Source organism: Podarcis pityusensis (genome assembly GCF_964106645.2).
Source record: "Podarcis pityusensis genome assembly, chromosome: 1".
NCBI classification, from domain to species: Eukaryota; Metazoa; Chordata; class Lepidosauria; order Squamata; family Lacertidae; genus Podarcis; species Podarcis pityusensis.
This window is the reverse complement of record NC_138028.1, coordinates 115,897,374-115,912,364: the sequence shown is the minus strand read 5'-3', so window position 1 is coordinate 115,912,364 and position 14,991 is coordinate 115,897,374. Positions and strand designations below refer to the sequence as shown.

The 14,991-nt window shown below is 42.0% G+C and overlaps 1 protein-coding gene across 13 annotated transcripts in view; it reads left to right on the top strand.

The window, feature by feature from the left end:
- OSBPL6 (oxysterol binding protein like 6) overlaps window positions 1-14,991 on the top strand; it is a 97,803-nt gene that overhangs the window by 32,636 nt on the left and 50,176 nt on the right. For all 13 annotated transcript variants that reach the window (XM_081023647.1, XM_081023645.1, XM_081023635.1 and 10 more), the window contains one exon: window positions 13,623-13,892. In XM_081023647.1, the coding sequence (XP_080879773.1) occupies window positions 13,791-13,892 (102 nt within the window). In that variant the 5' untranslated portion in view covers window positions 13,623-13,790. The remainder of the gene's footprint in view (window positions 1-13,622; window positions 13,893-14,991) is intronic.

Below are 14,991 nucleotides of genomic sequence, written 5' to 3'. Positions count from 1 at the left end.
TCCTAAACTAATGCCCAAGCCATGTTGCTGCTTGGAAATATGGATCGAGGGTGCTTGCACTTGAACGTGCTTCCTTTTGAAACGAATGAATTAATGCAAGAAGACACACAGCGCACGACCAGTTCATTGCGTAAGAGTTGCTGAGCTCTGAATGCGATAGCTGTCCAAGGTGTACGTTTTTAGGCGTACGTCTTGGAGATTATAACAGCACGTCTGAAGACTGGAGCAGTGAAAGCATGACTGGAAGTGGAATAGGTCACAGGCGGTGCATTACGAAAAGCATTGTTGATGCTTAAAGCGAGTGATGAGATTGTCTGACCCCAACCTGCTATTTATATTCAGGACATTCTGTTGGGGGAGGGTTACAATGTCTGGCCACATGGTACCCCCCACCCGCCACCAGGTCATGGCCCCTTGCAGTACGTTCAGCTGTGTACCTTGATATCTGTGGCTTTGGCAGTGTTTCCTAACCAGAGGCTCTATGACAAAATGTTTCTTTATGCTTTCCTAGGGCATAACCTGTTTTGTCTCAGTGTAGCACACGGAAAAGAAGCTCTGAGCAGGGGAAACTAAATGCAGCTTGCTGTTTTTGCTTCTGTCTCTATTCATCCGGATGAAAAGGAATATATCTCCCCCCCCCCTTTTTTTTGCTAACGTTTAAGAAAAGATATGTTAGCAACAATATTTCTTTCAGTTGCAATAAAATATACGTGCTCATCATGGTTGAAAAGTCAAGTTATGTAGCGATCAGCAGTCAGTTTTATAGAGCTTTGCATTATATAGCAAAGCGATTTGTAGGAGTATTTCTTGCAGAAACAAAAGTTTCTTGTAAAAGCTGCCTTAACCTCAGAAGCCTTGTATTTGCTAGTTTACAATATTGTGATCCAGAACGTTAGAGAGAGGATGGCAAAAGAACCCTGTTCAATTTTACAGACCCTTTACCAATCTATAATTGTTTTGTGATGTGAACAGTAGCAGCAGAGACAACTCAAAAGTGATTGAGAAACAGACTAACTTCCCAGTAGCTTTCCGCTAGAAATGATATAGTTAGAACACAGGCTGTTCACTATCTTTATCCTCTGAAAATACCTTTAGCGTCTTCCTCTTCTCTGCCTTTGCTCTGTGCAAACAATTGGCCACGTAATTTCTGAACCCCTTTCTGCCTAGGACCCTCGTACCTACGGGGCCGCCTCTCCTGGTATGTCCCACAGAGAAACTTACGGTCTTCAAATAAAAACATCTTGAAGGTCCCAGGCCACAGAGAGGTTAGGCTGGCCTCAACTAGAGCCAGGGCTTTTTCGGCTGTGGCTCCGATCTGGTGGAACACTCTGTCACAAGAGACTAGGGCCCTGCGGGACTTGACATCTTTCCGCAGGGCCTGCAAGACAGAGCTGTTCCACCAGGCCTTTGGCCAGGGCACAGCCTGACTCCCTCCCTCGGCAATCTTCGCGGAGCTCTGGCCTAATGGTTGCCAGTGGCTTGATTTGAATTAATTTTATAATGAATGATTTTAGAGTGTTGTGTTGTACTTTTGCGCTGTTTTATTGTTGTTAGCCGCCCTGAGCCCGGCTTCGGCTGGGGAGGGCGGGATATAAATAATTTTTTAAAAAATTATTATTATTATTATTATTATTATTATTATTATTATTATTATTTCCTCCCTAAAGGTTCCATGCATTACAAAAGCATTTCATTGTTTCCCATGCAGTCTGTATATACTTTTTCCTTTGGGGAGGGCACCTTTCACCATATGGGTCTTTTCTCTGCACATTCTACTTTTCTAAAGCTTATAGATTCTGCAATGCTGGGAGCAGTTCTTTCCTATCCTTCCCCCTCCCCAAGAATCATGATTTTGTTAGCATAGTCCAAAAAATATGTCACCCTGGTGCCAGAAAAGTCAACTTCTGATGGGTTTCAACACATCACCAACTGTGGTAGTTGCATCTGAGCAACTAGAGATTATATTTACTAGTCCTCTGTTATCATGGGACTGCAATTCACAGGCATCATGGCTGAATGGATTTGGCAGCTTGACAATCCACGGGAGCTCTTGGTGGTGCAAACCAGTCTATATGCACCTCAATTGCTGCAAAATGTCTAGTTTACAGGGTGCATGCCAGATTTAGAGAGCTATTGGTGAAATGAAACGAATGTACGATTTTGAACAGTTGAATATTGCTGTGCCCATCAGACTATGGGTTTTGAGAATACTATCCTTCTTTCCTAGCTATTAAACAGGTTTTAAATAACAGGATAATTTATTAACGACAAATCCCTCCTGGCTCCATGGAACATTACACCATTCATCTATGAATGTGAATCAGATCTAATAACAGAATCTTTCATCTTTGGTTTCATCTGACCTAGGCCTTGCATGTGCCTGATTCTCCTCTACCAATAGTTCAGGTATTGGATTCCTCTCTGGAAACAGAGGCTCTTTTATATTGTAGTTTCAATGTTTTAAAGATGGGCTTACCCAAAAAGTTTGTGTTAAAACATCTGAAGTTAGGGATAGGGTGCTTATCTGTTTTACATTGGGGCAAGCATTGTCCTCCAGTACAAAGATTGCCCTTTCCCTGGTTTTTACATTGAGGTAAATGCAGCCTATGAGAGTCCTTTTCTAAGGTAAGTTAAGAGTTTTTTCCTCTGTGTCCTGAGTAGGGCACATATCCATATTAGCAAATTGGTAACCCACTTCTTTTCTATTCTGTTAAAGTGAACGTTTTATGTTTACACTAATACAAGATATCAGCCGCCCTGAACTCTTCATCCATCTACTTCCAATACTGTGGGCAAAATAATGGCATTGTCTGAAACTGATTTGAATATAACTAAAGCTTTGAGTTGTCACATTGAAAGAAAAAGGGGGGAAAGATTGTGTTGTGGTTCCAAAATCCACATCTGGGTTAAATAAAAAAAGGAAATTCATTCTTTCAGTTTAAGGTTTTCTGAAGTTTACATTTGATAGTCCTTACGTGATAACTTTTAAGAGGAATAATCAGAGCCAAATTGGGCTTGCCAATTGGAACGTCGGTGGTTTGAATCTGCGTGGCAGTGGTGAGCTCCCGTTGCTCTGTCCCATCTTCTGCCAACCTTGCAGTTCAAAAGCATACCAGTGCAAATAGATAAACAGATACCACTGCAACGGGAAGGTAAATGGCATTTCTGTGCACTCTGTCACCAGTCACAGTGTTCCGTTGCGCCAGAAGTGGTTTAGTCATGCTGGTCACATGACCCGGAAAGCTGTCTGTGGACAAATGGCGGCTCCCTCAGCCTGAAAAGTGAGATGAATGCCACACCCCATAGTCGCCTTTGCCTGGACTTAACTGTTCAAGGCTCCTTTACCTTTAACTTTTCCAAATGTATATTTTTTTATATACGAGCCCTGGTGGCTGCTTACCTGCGTCTTGTGAGCGGCAGGGGCTGGTGGCGGTGGTGGGACGATGAGTGGCACGCAAAAGGGCTCCGGAAAGGGGCTGCTTAAAATGGCGGTCACTCAAGCACTGCTGCTGCTGGCACCAACAAAGCCCAGCCCCCTTCCTCCTCTAGGCAGGGCGGGGAGAAGCCAAGAGGAGGGAGGGAGGAGGTGCCGCTGCCCATGTGAGGGAGAGGAAGAGAGAGGGAAAGAACACGCGTGCTGGCGATCCACATAGCAATTTCCGGACCCTCCGTGGGCTGGATCCAGAAGGCAATTGGGCCTGATCCAGCCCTCAGGCCTTAGTTTTCCTACCCATGCTCTTAAGAATATTAGGGAGCTGGCAGGTGAAGAAACATGGCTTTGTTTTTTGAAGTCTTCAGATGAGGACTAGACCATGTGAAAAATGAACATAAGATTTTAGCTGCAGTTCATTCATTTTCAGCTATCATTCTTGTTTTTTAAAAAGTGCACCTAATCATTCTGTTGTTGCACCCATTACCTAGGTTTAAAGTGCCATTTAGCTCCTAGCTTTCATATCTCAGTTTCTAGCACTGGGTAAATAGCAAATCAAATAACATGTTATCTACAGAGAAAGCTCTAAATCTTGTATTACCATAATGGTTGTAAAGGGGCGCTAGAAGGCTTTATTGTATCTATGCTTGTAAACTGAAAGTGGGCGCTGCAAATTTTGTTCAGGGCCAGAGTTTGCAAGTCCTGACTACAGTCTGTTTTTAAAATTAGTTGTTTTTTTGAGACCTGTAGGGAAAGGCTCTCTGTTAATCTAAGGTGACAATACCAACATTTTAAAAACAATAGAGAGCAAACCTTTCTGGAAATATCCTGCTGCACATGCACCTTTGAAAATACTGGCTCTGAGCAAGATATATGTCATTCAGTAGAGCGGCTACTGTATATACTGTACATTTGTCCACTATGTCAGTAAAGCAAGTTAAGCTGCATGAAGGCTAGTTATTATATAAGGTTTTGCACAGCAGAATCTGTTTTGCACAGGTCACAGCTGAAGAACACCAATATAAGCTATTCAGCAGGAAACCTAGCCAAAGTACAAAAACATTTCTAGATGAGATTAGTGACTGCTTGTTCTGATTGGGGTGGAAATAACTTGAACAGGCCTCTCAAATTTTGGCAGGCTTATATGTATAATACTCTTTCTCTCTCTCTCTCTCTCTGTGTGTGTGTGTGTGTGAAAAATTGCTCCAAAAATTAAGGATTTTGCAACTTCTGTCCATTTCTGAACATTTGATTTTGTTTTACATGAAAGACGTCAAAGTGATCCTCAGGGTCCCTTCCAACTCTACAATTCTATGAAAGATGATGTAAATTAAATCCCTCTCTGCTTACGTACTATTGTACAGCTAGGTTATGCTTCGGGAGAACACTTAGTTTGCACCAGCATGTAACATTCATTTGGGGTTATTTATACCCCTAATGAACTTTGCTTTATGCCAGGGTCTCATTCTGGCATTCGTAAAAGTTTGTGATTTTGAGAAGGCGGGAGGTGGTTTCTGAACCGCTAAATGTGATGAATCTGCACAGAAGCAAAATACAGTGTTCGTGAGGATGAAAAAAAGAAGGCAACAGAGAGAAAATGTGGGAGAGGAGGAGGCGGCGGCGGCGGCACTGCCTCTGTATGGAATACAGATTGACGTAATTGAGAATGCTCTGCACTGTTCTGAAATTTAAAGCTGGCACAAGTGCAAGGAGACACTTTGCAGGGACATTTCTGCTAGGCTAAACAGAACACTGAGAGGAGTCATAATGTATTTGGACTGCAAGGCTATTATTGGGGTAAACCTGAAAAAGAAGAAAGCGTAATAGTGCGGGCAGGGATATGTGACCATTGCCGTTCGAAGCTAGCAATTAGAAATTTACAATCACCAGGGAAATGAAGGTTTTAGAGTGATTCCCACCCACCACCCATCAATATGACAGCCATAGGAGGAATTGCAGGCTTATGAGTAATACTGTATGAGAAAGGCCATAAAGCAAATTATGATTTAGCTCATCCAAGGCATACGTTCCCAGTTGATTAGGATTCTTCATTATTGTAAAGGTGATGATGTCATCACTGATTGCGATTATTTTGTTGAATAAGAATGATTTGCTATATAACGCTACTCTGGCTTCTCAGCTTCAGCAGACGTGAAGCATCAAGATGCACTTCAGAAGAGTTTGCAGTGTGGGGTTTCCTTTTCTTTTCAGTAGAAAATGCTCTGGGGCATGGGGAATACTAGTGTGTGCATGCCTTTTCCATGCACAGCTGCCCTAGCCTGACATTGCCAAATGTATTTATTGTTTGCACGGCTGTGATGCTGTTCCTTTGAATGACAATGCTCAGGCAATTGCAGGGGAAAAAACAAAAACAGGACAAAAAAATTAGTAGCTGCAACAATCTTGAGTCAAGATTCATAACAAAGAATATGAAAAGCCCCTTCAGTTACTTGAGTTGGTCCTGATGCAGAACTGGAACAGAAATGGAGACTCCTTTCAAAATGATCATCTAAGTCGGCAATTTAAACACACTGGAACGCTCCTAATTACTACCATAAATGCTTCAGAGCTTCTAAAGGGGTAGAAAAGTGTGCTCAATCATGTAGGCAAACGACAAATAGGGAAGGCAGATGTCATGTTGACCTCCTGTCACCAGGATATGATTATCTGTTGTTTGACCTCCACCATCTCTTTGAGGTCATCATTGATGAAATCAGTCTTAAGCTTTAGAAATTTGAAGCTAGCAGGATTCTAGAAAATAAAAATAAAAATACTATGCCTATAGTTTGAAACAGGCATAAGAAAAATCATTCTTACAGAATATATGGGGAATGGATAGTTGGGGAAAGCGAACACAAAGTGGACTCAATACAATACAATTTACTACTATAGCAAAATAATAATAAAAAAACCCCACTAATTCTCGTCAGGGACTATACGATCTGTCCCACACTGCAATATTTTATGAAGTAGGGAATGTGCATACAGGCAGCCTCAAGTATGAGATAGGAGCATTTGACCCATTTATCTGCGAAGTGTCGAGATAAACTCTTGATGCCACCTGGAAAAGTACATTAAATTGCAAGAAAAATAGGTATTTTACACAGCTTCCACGGTGATATTTGCAACTTTGCATAGCTTCCCTTTCCCAGTAGAATTTGATAGGGTGCTGGAAATTTCACACTGTGTTTGACTTTTATAAGCTTTTTTTTTTTTTGCCAGGCTGGCCTAATTAAATCTAAATATTAGCAGAGATTTTTTATTTCTGTTCTTTACTAATATGTTCCACAGTTAACTAGGTGACTATGACTTCTCTTGACTGCGGCATAGAAATAGCTTATGTGAGCAGTTATGTAGAAAATAGCACCGTGGCATCAAAATCTTGAATGTTCTGCACACTATGCCTCCCTCACTTCTTCTGTAAGTAGCACAAAGCCTCTCCTATCTACATGCCCCCTAAATTATTTTTAAACAGCGCCCCCTCTTGCTCACTGCCCCCTTCTTTCAATCACCTACTTCCTTTGCCCACTTCTGAAGTCCTCTGTCATTTCCTTATTATTATTTGCCGTTTTAAATCTCTTTTACAATAATAAGAACACATGATGCACCCTGCTGGTTCAGACAAAATTCCCAACTAGTCCAGCATCTGGTTTTCAGAGTAGCCAACCAGATTCCTATGGGAAGATCATATATTATACTAACTGTTGTTATTACTGTAATGGAAAATGTGTGTTGATTTTAGCTAAAATGGACCGGATGGAGTACTAGTAAATTTAACAAGATGCTAAATTAAATCTAACAACATCTGGAGGGCACCCTCTTGGCTACCCCTGCTTTAGGTGCTGCAGTCTTTAAGTTTCTCATGTTGCGTTGGAAAATGGAGTATAATCCAGAAATTGTCCCCTCAAGCTAGTTTTACATGCTGAGGCGGTTGATCTTGTATTAGGGGTTGTTTTGTAAATAGAAATTGCTTGTTTCCCATATGCATGTTATTAAATGTCATGTGTTTTGCTGCATTTTTGAGCTGCATTGTTTTTAATCACACTTTTGAATTTGCAGAACTTACAACCTAATTGCTTCTGACCGTGACAAAAACAAAATTGATATTTTACTGCTCGAGAAAAGGTCAGCACACACATTACTGAGTTCTGCATTATACTATAGAAACGGTGGTTGGTTGATTGATTGTATGCGTTGGCTTGCAGCAAAGAAAATAGTGTGTTTTCAAGATTAGTACAATTTAACAATTTAATAAATTATGCCCGTTTCCTAGGCTTTAAATTATATTCCCAATGTTCATACAATTCATGAGCACACATATTTCTTTCCTGAGCCAGTGATAGCCGTTGGTTAGCGTTGGGTTTGGGTGTGGAAGGCCCAGTTTGCATCCATGTCAAGAAATATAGGCACTTTATAAAATGGAAGATAGAACAAGCTGTTGATACTGTGTTAGAGCCAGACATAGTTGTGCTTAAAGTAGACCCATTGAAACCAATGCTTAACCAGTCATGGCTAGCTTACTTCTCATTGGTTTCATTGGATCTATGCTAAGCATGACCAAGTGTGGATCAGGACTATTGATTCTATTACCAGTGTTTCCTTATACCAGGGATGAGGAACTGCTCACATAACTGCTCACCTGTGGCCCTCAATGGTGCTAGACTAAAACACCCATCACCTCTTGCTGTTAACCATACTGCCTGGGGTTGATGGGTGCTGGAATCCAAAAATGTATGGAGGACCACAGGTTCCCCATCCCTGTCTTATACGCTTACTTTGGACAGCTGCTTACTGTCAAAGGAAGCATATGACCATAGATAAGGTTCATTGCTACCCTCCATCCTAAATGCATGTATATTGAGTAATTTGGGTGCCAGGGTACTGCTAACAATAGTTACCATTTAATCTGCACATAATGATTTTGTACCTGTGAATCTAGTGGATGTCTTAAATCATGCAGAATTTGTTCTGGTTCAGCCTTTGCCAGACTAGTGCCCTCTTGAAGTTAGGGCAGATGGGAATGTAGTCCAAACATCTGCCTTCTTGAATAACATACTTTCTCTTTTGGATAGTGGATGGGTATTTTCCAATAAAACCTGGAAAACTCACTTGCTTTCATGCCTTATATGGAGTGAAGCCATCCATAGAGCTCAATAATGTCTACTCTGATTTGAGGGTTTCGGATGGGAGCCTTCTCCATCTCTACCTGAAATGCCAGGGATTAAAACTGGGACATTATGAATGCTACATATTGCCTTTCCCATATTGATGCTAATGCTGTCGATGCTAAGGAGAGCTTCTCTTCTCCAGTGATAGTTCCCTTGAAAGGTCTCACTTGATAGCAACGTTGCTGTCGTTTAGGGACCAGGAAGAACCTTTCTTTTTGCCCAAGCTTTTGAAAAGTCTCTTATAGTGATGTGCCATAGTAATGTTTTAGTTATTTTTGCTGCAACCAAGGTATTCGGTTTGCTGTGTTTGCTATGCCATTGGGAATCACACTGGGATGCAGATAATGACGGGTAGTATCAAAAGTTTGAGTACTACATGAGGCTTCTGGCATCTTGTAATTCTGCTGTGAACGCAAAATGAGGCAAAAATTGGGGCACTGTGTGTGTGTGTGTGTGTGTACAATTATGCCTCAGTATAGCAGGCTGACTGGACTACGTTACTTTCAAGTGCCTTGTGGCCAAAGCATTCTTTGAGTCTGTTAAATGTACCTTGACATCACAATCTGCCACACTCTTTAGTCCAAATGTCAGCTTTAGTCCTCTCATCTTCCCCACTACTCTTACAGTCTAAGACGGTACCTTGAGACACATTGCCATAGGTATATCTGAGGGAGTAATCATAACCCTTACCCTATCATGCTCTGCTCTACCTAGCAAACTTGCATTTACAGTATGCTTTTTATTATTACATTTACATCCAGGATTTCTCCAACGAGCTCAAGGCAGCATATATGGTTCCTTCCATATTTTATCCCCGGAACAACCCTGTGAGGTAGATTAGGCTTAGAGAACCTGACTGGCCCAAGATTACTCATTGAACTTCATGGCTGAATGGGAATACGAAGTTGGGTCTCCTAGACCCAGGCCACATTCACACCATGCATTTGAAGCGCTCTGATACCATTTTAAGCAGTCATGGCTTACCCCCCCCCCCCCGAATTCTGGGAACTGTAGTTTGTTAAGGGTGCTGAGAATTGTTAGGAGACTTCTATTCCCCTCACAGAACTGCAGAGCGGTTTAACAATTACCGTATTTTTCGCTCTATAAGACGCACCAGACCACAAGACGTACCTAGTTTTTGGAGGAGGAAAACAAGAAAAAAAAATATTCTGAATCTCAGAAGCCAGAACAGCAAGAGGGATCGCTGCGCAGTGAAAGCAGCAATCCCTCTTGTTGTTCTGGCTTCTGGGATAGCTGTGCAGCCTGCATTCGCTCCATAAGACGCACAAACATTTCCCCTTACTTTTTAGGAGGGAAAAAGTAAGTCTTATAGAGCAAAAAATACGGTAATCATTTTTCACAGGGAACTCTGGAGGTTGTAACTTTGGGAGGAGAATCGAGGTGCCCTAAAAACTCTCAGAACCCTTAACTAACTACAGGTCTCAGAATTATCTTAGTGCTTTTAATTCATGATGTGAATGTGGCCCTATCCACCACACTGCACGGGCTGCCTTGTTTTAGTTATTTCCACACACAGTGTTGTTCACCAGTCAAACCTAGCAACCTATTTCTCTAGCTTTTCTGTGAAACAATTGGTTATTACCTTGCTTGGATCTAGCAATGACACACTTTATAAAAAGTGCAGGGCACAGACCCAAGTGTCAGATCTCTTTCTCTCGCTATATATATCTTACACACACATCCACATGACCAGTGCTAAATATAAATATAAAATTTTCCACATGAATCAACTGAAGGGAGCTCAGATGTTTCAAAAACCCATTAGATTTCCATTTGCCCAAGGTCTAGTTGGCAAGTTTTTTTAAATGTCCTCTGTTCGCCATAAATACCTGAAAGCCTTTCCTTTCTATCTCTTGAATAAGCTCTTGAGTGCAGCTCAGTAAACTACCGTAAATTTATTATTTCACTCTTTCATTGTGATATGCCAAACCTTTAAAGGTACAGCTATTTTGAATAATGTAATTGATTTTTAAATTCGTGCTAAAACAAGAGGGTGTGTGCATCTTGAAATAACAAGTTTTATTTTAGAGCAGGGTTTCCCAAACTTGGGTCTCCAGCTGTTGTTGACTACAACTCCCATCATCCCTAGCTAGCAGGACCAGTGGTCAGGGATGATGCTAATTGTATTCCAAAAACAGCTGGAGAAACCTAGTTTAGGACCTTTGTGGCAGGTTTCTTAGGTGGTATAGTTATACATTATGAATACAATCCCACACATTTTTATGGACTTATGTAAACACAATGCAGCATTTTCCTATGTACTTGCAGGGCATTGCAACCACAGTAAAGCTGGCAGTCGATAGGGTGTTTGCTTGGATCATGGAAAACAACACTCTGTTTCATGGAATCCTAGAATTGTAGACTTGGAAGGGACCACAAGGGTCATCTAGTCCAACCCCCTGCAATGCAGGTATTTTCTGCCCAATGTGGCGTTTGAACCCACAACCCTGGGATTAAGAGCCTCATCTCATGATGTACCATAATTCCTTTGGAACATTCTGCACCAAATTAAAAGGAAATGTCTCTTAAGCTGATGAGGGCAGCCTAGCTGCCACTTGAAGAAGTGGCGAAACTTTCTTTTATTTTTAAGAGAGAGGAAAGGAGAGGGTCTCAGCCATCTTGTCATTAATGGCTAGCTACACCCAGGAGTTCTGAGAATTTGCCCTCCTTTGGGAGTTGTTTTTGGACATACACCTGCCCCTGAAAAACAACAACACAACCCACTACTTTTGGAGCTGAGGAACAAAGTTGCTGGTTTTGGGGGATCTGGAGAGATTTATTTTTCAGCCAACTCTGATTGTCTGTTGGGCTATCCATGCTAGTTTCCCTAAGCATCTCATTGTTGTTGTTTAGTCGTGTCCGACTGCCACTACAGTGGTACCTCTGGTTACGAATGCTTCTGGTTACGAACGCTTTGGGTTATGAACTCTACTAACTGCTCCTGGAAGTAGCTGCTCCTGGTTGCGAACTTTGCCCCAGGATGTGAACGGAAATTGTGCGCCAAAGGCACACGCGCAGCGGGAGGCCCCATTAGTGAAAGCGCGCCTCAGGATAAGAACGGTTTCAGCTTAAGAATGGACCTCCGGAACTAATTAAGTTCATAACCAGAGGTACCACTGTAGTTCTTAGCAGATTCATGTATACCGTATTCCTTCAATAAAGAAATGAACTGTTTGATTCCACATGCTGGTATCTTCTTCTCCCCCCCCTACTCTTCAGCAAATTATGGGCTTTTTCCTCTTAAGTGTTAATTTGCACTACAAATGATTAAAATCCATAAGATTTATTTGATAGTGTGACAGCTCCAGTCAAGTGTGACAGCTCCTCCAGCGTTGGGGGAATGTGGGTTGAGAATGACTCGCAGTACTTCTTTCCTTTCCTTTTTCTTCTGGTGTTTGGCACACCAGTGGCTGCTACTTAAAGAGTTGAGTCAGGTAGAAAAAGTGGCTTACCTACCTTTTCAATAGTGAGGAAGAAGAAGTAGAAGTAAAAATAGAAGAAGAATTTATTACTTATACCCCACCCCAGCCACTCTAGGCGGCTTCCAACAGGATATTAAAAACACAATAAAAGATCAAACATGAAAAACTTCCCTAAACAGGGCTGCCTTCAGATGTCTTCTAAAAGTCATTTAGTTGTTTATTTCCTTGACATCTGAAGGCAGGGCATTCCACAGAGCGGGTGCCACCACCAAGAAGGCCCTCTGTCTCGTTCCCTTCGTGTCATCTTGGGATCAAAGCCAGAGTGTTTAGGACTAACCTCCTTTTGTAAATTGCCACAGAAATGACCATACTTTCTTATTCCAGGACGAAACACAGTCCCCCCCCCCAATGTAAGTTCCAAAGTGCGTTATAAATGTAAGGCAGATGGCCACATTGGATAGTAACAACCACATCCGTGGCATTTGTATGTGGAAAAGATGAAGATGCTATGGTCACTATACATATTGGGCTTCCTACATGTTATTTAAATGATGTTTGCTATATGTCTGCATATATTTCTAAACAAAGCTGTGGCGGTTTGCGTAATGGGTAGGGAAAGCTGATTGTGAACCATTTCTGCTGCACAGTAAATTTGCACTTGAGAAACCAGGCAAGAGAGAACTGATACCATGTAATGAGGAATTGTGTTCTGCCACTCGTGAAAGTACTAGCTGGAAATCTTGCAGAGCAGAACGGAAATTGCCTCTGCCATAGAATTGCATTTGCTTTCACCAAAACTTCTCCTTTAGAAAATATTTTATTGGCACCTCGTGGAAAAAACAATCCAGCAAGCTTCTGATATTTCTCAGTGGATTTGCATATTTATTTTTCATATAAAACATTTGCTTCACGTTTTACTGGGTTTTAGTGTTTTTTAGTAGTTTGGTAGATATGACCTAAGAGATTCCTAGGTAAATTCAAATATAACATAAAGTGGGCAGTATTTTTTTGTTGTTTTCATTTGCTGAGATATGTGTGTGTGTGTGTGTGTGTGTGTGTATATCGCTCAATAAATGAAAGCAAAACAAAATCCTGCTGGGGGGGGGGGGATTCTGCCCACTTTATGTTATATTTGAATTTAGCTAGGAATCCTAGTATATCTTGGGCTTGCCAATTGGAAGGTTGGCGGTTCGAATCCCCGCAACAGGGTGAGCTCTGCTGCTCTGTCTCAGTTCCTGCCAACCTAGCAGTTCGAAAGCACAGCAGTTCAATTAGATAAATAGGTACCACTGCAGTGGGAAGGTAAACGGCGTTTCCGTGAGCTCTGGTTTACGTCATGGTGTTCTGTTGCGCCAGAAGCAGTTTAGTCATGCTGGCTGCATGACCCAGAAAGCTGTCTGTGGGCAAACGCTGGCTCCCTCGGCTTGAAAGCGAGATGAGTGCCGCACCTCATTGTGGCCTTGACTGGACTTAACCTTCCAGGGGTCCTTTACCTCTCTCTCTCTCTATATATATACGATAAAGAAATATTTAATTGTAAGCATATACAATCTCTTCATCTTCTTTTTCTTCTTGTTAAAGGTCTGGCTTGGATGCCTTTTGAATTCTTCTTACCCTTGTGTGTAATGGACACTCTGTGAAATAGAAAAAATGCTGAAAATATTTTGGCTCCCTCCCTGTATGGAAGACTGAAAGGAGATTGATGTGGTCTTAATTGTCAAAGGAGATCACCAATATCTAGCTGCAGCAATGAGTTCAGAGGAGAAAGGTATATCTCCTGCTCACAAAACCTCTACACCATCTCATAAAAGTGCCTCTTCTTCTTCATCCTCCCAGCGGGACAGCAGGCAGGTAAGTGAAAGAATGCTAAATTATTCGCATTTAAGATGCCCTCTCACTATAATTTCTTCATCGCGACAGCAACGCTTGGAGGTCAATGTACAAAAGCTTTCTATGTAACATCAATAAAAATCCCCTGCGGACTCTGTAATCTTCTGCTTTCTGCTGCTGCTTAAGAAAAGGGAAATATGCCAGGGATCTGGTGAATAAGGTGAATGCCAGGTGTGCTTCTGTACATAGGAAAGTCTGTTTACACCTACTATTAGAGCAGAACTAGATGTAATGGCGGGGGCTCAACTAATGAGTCCTGGCAGTGGAAGCTCATGTGCACCCCTTGTGCCCCCAAAATTGGCTCTGAGAGGGGTTGGGAGAATTGCACGCTGGTTGGGGGGCAGGGAAGGGGATGGTGAAATAATTCTTGCACTGATGGAATGCTCAGAAGACTGCCGCGTGGAATTCCTCCCTATGTTGGCAACACATGACCACATCCACGTGTTTGCTAACAAATGGGGGATGAGGAGACTCTTCGGAGAGCTGCAAAAAGAAAGAGCAGCGCTTGACTTGTCTACAGATTTCCCCTTGCAAATTCACCTTGCCCATGACTCCCCCCACCAGCTACATTCATCTGGGGTTTTATCTGTTTAATGAGGGTGGAATTCGCAGCCCCAATGGGGAACAGGGATAAATAAATCATTGGGAGGGCAGAAGGCCTGGGCAGATGTGCCTTAATGCCAACGGGTGACTTGCTGATGATCCCAGAGTTAACTTTATTGTAGGACCGAACTACTGAGTGCGTGCATGCGTGTGCATAAGTCTGCTCCAAGACAATAAATTCAAAATACATTTTCCACGCTAAGGAACCTTGCAAGATGCAGCTTTTCTGTTAATTTAACAGTTGGCTTTGTTATGTACTTTCCCCTCCTATATTTCCCCTTCTGTTTGCAAATTACAAGGCAGGAAATTCTCATTTCTTGTAATTTTAAGTCTGATATTATTTGCTGAACATAATTTCCTCTTACAGAAACTGGGGGTGGGGGGGAGAGATTAGCGACAGAATACATGCCTCTTCGTTGCGACTGTTTGAAATGTACTTGCTTGACTAGCCGCAAGA